The sequence below is a fragment of the Helianthus annuus genome, chromosome 8 (assembly GCF_002127325.2).
Source record: "Helianthus annuus cultivar XRQ/B chromosome 8, HanXRQr2.0-SUNRISE, whole genome shotgun sequence".
Taxonomy (NCBI): Eukaryota; Viridiplantae; Streptophyta; class Magnoliopsida; order Asterales; family Asteraceae; genus Helianthus; species Helianthus annuus.
Genome location: NC_035440.2, coordinates 97,847,308 through 97,852,671, shown reverse-complemented (window position 1 = coordinate 97,852,671; position 5,364 = coordinate 97,847,308). Strand labels below are relative to the sequence as shown.

The 5,364-nt window shown below is 42.1% G+C and overlaps 1 protein-coding gene across 1 annotated transcript; it reads left to right on the top strand.

Moving 5' to 3' along the window:
• The first annotated feature begins 2,646 nt into the window (after nt 1–2,646).
• On the top strand, nt 2,647–3,708 carry LOC110870411. The gene is made up of 2 exons (XM_022119594.1): nt 2,647–2,797; nt 2,915–3,708. The coding sequence occupies exons 1-2, from the start codon at nt 2,647–2,649 to the stop codon at nt 3,706–3,708; spliced, it is 945 nt and encodes a 314-aa protein (XP_021975286.1).
• The last annotated feature ends 1,656 nt before the right edge of the window (nt 3,709–5,364 follow it).

Sequence of the window (5,364 nt, the reverse complement as noted above, 5' to 3'; positions counted from 1 at the left end):
GTACAAAAGTACTGACCTGCTCACGGACTTGCTCCTGTGCCCTCATGCATCGAAAATCAAGTTCCTCATCAATAAGTGATTCTATCACATAGGGCTTGGTTTTCAAATCAAAATAAGTGAGTATCTCACATCTTTATACGGTCAAACAGATGATAATCGGTATACTCACCGGTAAGATGAATTCTCGTGCATACCTTGATACGGGAATGTGTCGTGAAGTGGATTCACATCAGCTTGTAAGTATAATCCTTACCGTAAAGCGTATCTCCTAAGTGTGATCAGGTTTGATAAGCATGAGTTTATGTGGACAACAATACCGATAATCGAGGTAGTATACTTATCAAGAACTTTAAACAGAAATCAAATCATGTTGACTAAGACCGTAAGCTGGTATGATTCCTTATCCTTGAAACTCGCAAAAGTTGCACTTGTACAGTTGTTTATCATTTCTAATTACATTTAGTTTAGTTTTCCGCATTTTAACCTTGCTTGTAGTGTAGTGTGTAAGTTTGGTTTTGATTATGCCAAAGTTGTTGCTTGGTGTTTATGACCGGAAGCCTGAAACCTACTTCATAAAACGTCCTTGTAATTTGAAAACTCAAACTGAATGTCAAAATGGTAAATTGCTAAAACCTGTGTTCAGTATATAAAATTTTTCATGCCTTGTGATTTTGAAAAGGATGTCGACGAATCGAAACATAGTCGACGAAACAGATTTCTATCGACGAATCAAAATCTGGTCAAAGTCAAGGTTTAACTTTGGTCAACCTTGGTCAAACATGTTGGTGTTCGACGAAATAGACTGTCTCGTCGTGGTGATGACGAAACGGAGAGCCCAAGTTCTATTTCGCCATGGGCTAAATTTACAGGCCCAAGTCAAGGCCCAACTTCTGTTTCGTCGAAGCCCAAATGTGATTCGTCGAGATCTGTTTCGCCGATAAAGTGGGTCGGTGTATATAAGTCAAATCTGTCAGTTCCTTGTTCACTTTTTCAAACCACTTGAGTTCAACTGTTCATCTTCTCTCCAAACAGCCAAAACCCCATACTTTCGGTTACCCCATTTCTCACTAAAATCATCCGATTTTCATCAACATCTCACAAAACTCAAAGGTGCAAACATGTTCACACTCTTATTTTACATATATTGCACCGTCGGTTTTCCTCGGAAACCATCAGAGACCTTATCTGAACCTGTTTTTCCTTGATATTTGATGTTGAATATTGAACTTGTTGTGGTTTGCTTCTGTATCTGTTAAATCTAAGTGCTTGTATGTTTGCTTTGCCTCTGATTCGGGGTTTGGGTTTGTATTGAAATACAGGGGATTGATGTTTGTGGTGGGTTTAACGTTTTGAACGGAATTTTGACCGAAAATCACATCTCTATCAGTTTTTGGGCATAATTTTTACTTTGGTTGAGTTAAACAAGTAACTGTTTATAAGTTATGATGATCTGTTCATGTTTTAAACCCCATATGGCGAAACGACCAAAATTTCAAAACCCTAACTCCGGCGAATCAGATAGTCGGCGAATCAGACAATCAGCGAAACAGACTGTCGGCGAATCGGAAGGGTCAACGAAACAGAAATGGTCAAACATCCTTCTGTTTCGTCGAAGACATAATTGACGAAACGGAATAGTCAACGAATCAGATCTGGTCAACCACCAAATTCTGTTTCGTCAAACTTATCTCTGTTTCGTCGATGGCCTAATCGACGAAACGCAGAAGGGTCAACGAATTAGAACTGGTCAACTATAAATCTCTGTTTCGTCGTGCCCACTTCTGTTTTGTCGAGTGAATTCTGTTTCGTCGTCCATGCCTTAGAAAATTTCACAGTTGGCAATGTGTTCACAGTAGACATGGTTTGACAGTTAATCTGTCAAGTGGATACATGAACTTGTATCCATACATGTCTAAATGCATATGTAACATGATTATTGCTTATTGTGGACGTTTCCCATTGCAGATGGCACCGAAAGAAGGAAAAAGGAAGCCGACAACAAAGAAGGAAAACAAAACAGAGGAGGAGATAATGTCCGAAAAACGCCATAATCAGATTGCCTACTTGGATCCGGATGAGAAACTTGCTGAATTGAAAGACATCACTAAGTGGATCAGGGAGTCTCGTATAAACTATGATGTTACGTTCGCAACACCGGTGTACAAGTCACTTGTCAAGGCGTTCTGGGATTCAGCGAGCGTTGTGCAAATGGATGGGAAAGACGTTATCAGTGGTCGTGTGGACAATGTGGATGTGATCGTATCTCCGGATATTCTAAATGAAGTTCTTCAATTACAAGATAGTCCGGACGCTCTAGATTCTGTTCCAATTATGTGTACGCGAGGGTGTTTACTACGCATGAAATGCACCGGAGACATCTTCAGCACGCAAATTAACAAAGGTGATCTGCCGTTGAGATATAAATTTCTGCTACACGTTCTAATCCAGTGTCTGAGCAATAGACGTGCCGGTTATGACATGGCTGGCAACGATCTAGTAGGTCTTATGATGGCCTGAGTGCTGAACAAACCGTTTAGCATTTCAAGGTACATCTTTGGGAACATGAAAGAGAACTTGACAAGAACTGGGAAGAGCAGGATCATTGGGAACAAGTACTGAATGTATCCACGTTTCCTACAGATGATAATGAATGTCCAACATCCGAGTCTTCCAAAAGCAGACAACGATGTGCTGAAAATAGAGGTTATGAACTTCAATTCGTTAAGAATTATCAAGAATCTAGCTCACAGAAGATACAAGGAGAGCGTTCCTTCGAGAAAGTTATTTGCTGCTCTTGGTAACACAGCATACGTTACTCCTGCAAATGACAAGTAGCGTCATGATAATAGTCAGTCTGATGATGAAGAGCCTGAGCTGAAAAGGCTGATGAGTGAAAAGTTTGGTCCTGAACCAGATGTGTCTGATGAATCGGAAAGTGATAGTGATGATGAAGGTGGTGATGGTGGTGATACTGGTGCCGTTGGTGCATCAAGTGTTGGAACTACTGGTGGTACATCAGTGGGAGGTACCTCAGCAGGGGGAGTGTCAGCGGGTGACACATCAGCCGGTGGTGATGATGAGGCTGATTCTGATTCTGATGATGATCATTTGCTCGAACCGGGATACGAGATGTATCTGGATGAACGCGGTGTAAAAAGATACAGGAAGATCAGACAAGAAGATGATCCGGAATACGTTCCTTCTGATCCTGAAACGGAACGTGCAAGGAAAAGGAAAGCAGAAAAGTCTGCAGAACATCACAAAAAGAAGAAGTCTCGAAGATACTTAAGTACCTCCTCACGAGGATCTGTGCCACAAACTCCTGTTCCAGAACCACCTGTGGTATCTTCACCTCCTGCGGCTCAACCTGTATCTCCTGAGGAGATTCCACAAAGATCCATGGCCGCTTCAATTAGAGCAACCACTGCTCAGCCTAGTGGTGAACGTCAAAGGATCTTCTCGGAAATGACTCAAGAAGAAAAGAATAACTTCCTGTTCTCTCAATATGAGGTTGCAGCAGACCGTATTCAGAGACAGACTGATTTCATTCGGATTACGAAGAATGATCAAATCAGTCATCAGGTGGAGATTGATAGGTTAAAATCTACTGTTGGCGAACAACAAGCTATCATACAACGCCAACAAGCTGAGATCGATCATCTTAAGGCTGAAAACATCCGTTTAAGAGCTGCAGACGAAGAAAGATAAAGAAGTAGTTCTGTACTTCAAAAGCTGGCAGAAGATCTGAAAAGTAGATGCGATGTCATGAAGGAGTGGTATGACTCGCGAAATACCACATATCTTGAAGGGGCTAAAAAGTTAAACGCTGGCTATGACTTTCTCCGTAAACGGGTTGCTACTTTGTGGGAGGATAGATGTAAGCAGCAAGAAATTCTACAGAAAAGGGATGAAGACCCAGAGGATCAAGGGAATCCTGATCCCAATGCTACATCACAGCAAACCCCAGCCGGTACATCATCTGCTATAATCGTTTATCAGCCGCCAGTGATAGGGTCATCTCAAGGAACATCCAGCGAAACAGTTGGTGAAGAACAACTACTTGAAGCTTTGGCTGGTACACCCTCTGTCCCTAGTTCAGCTGAATTGGCATTACAGGTTGTCCATCCGGGTACCGAAGAATCTCTCGAAGAAGGTGAGATTGTAGAAGACCTCTCGCATCAGCAGCTGATTACCTTAAAAGCAATGCGAGACGTTAATGATGATGAAATTGAAAAGATGCCGAGTGAGCCGGAATCTTCAAATGTTGAGAACATCGATGAGATTGTCTTCGAGGGTGATGTGAAGAAATCGTCGTATGTTAGACAAGATGGTACTAAGTTCGCCCCATTTGACGAAGACTGGTTGAAAGACAATGTAGAGGATATTGATGAACATCTAAAGAACCGTGATACTTCAGAGAATGCCATGGATGCGTTCGCTGCGTGGCGCCAACGGTTCTTGTCTAGGGTTTCGAAGCCCGTTCCAGAGGCTACTCAGGTTGACTACTTACAGCTGGAAAAGGCTAAGCCTAGTGGGCGAATCCTGTGTTGGATGTTTGTGAAGGAAATACATTGTGTTGCAATCAAGCGGGAGTTTGGGATCCAGTATTTTCGATCTTTACTGAGCATTCTATCTTTGCCATTTTATGATGTGGCCGCTTTGACAAAGATAGATCTCATAAATCGTTCAAAATATGATGGTGCGACGTTATTTGAACGATTGATTAGAATGAACAAGAAGTCTGGGTGGAAGGATAAGTCTTACAAACCTCAGTTCCCTATCTACCAGCAAATCAAATTTACGCTTGATCCGGCAACCAACACTGGCAAATACAAACTTATTTACGAGCCGGCGAGAGTGTAGACAAGATTCCTTTGATGCCAATGAGGCAAGACTTTCTGGGTGATATGCGTTTGTGGTGCTATGATTCCGACACTCATGAGGCAGTTATCGTGTTTAATGGTGATCAGGAGAACTTCTGGATGTTGGATCCAATGTGGTTGGTCAATATGTCTGCATCCGACATCAACAAGTTGTACCGGCATGATATATTTTATGAAGACAAGGACGCACACCAGGCACTAAAGTTTCAGCGCGTCGCTTGTTACTGTTACTACGGGGGAATACATTCGGGCAATTCCTGGTCCGAACGTCACTGAAGAAGGTAGATATGAAGACCGAAACGAGTAACAGACAAGGGGGAGTTTGTTGATGCATTTTTGTGTCTGTCACTAGTCTTGTACGTTACGTTGTATTTTGTACGGTCTTTTATCAATAATCGAGTCTGTATTCGCAGTCGACCAAGTCGGATATCCTTCTATCCGCTTGTGTCTGACTTATTTGTCTCTCTTGTTATGTAATAGT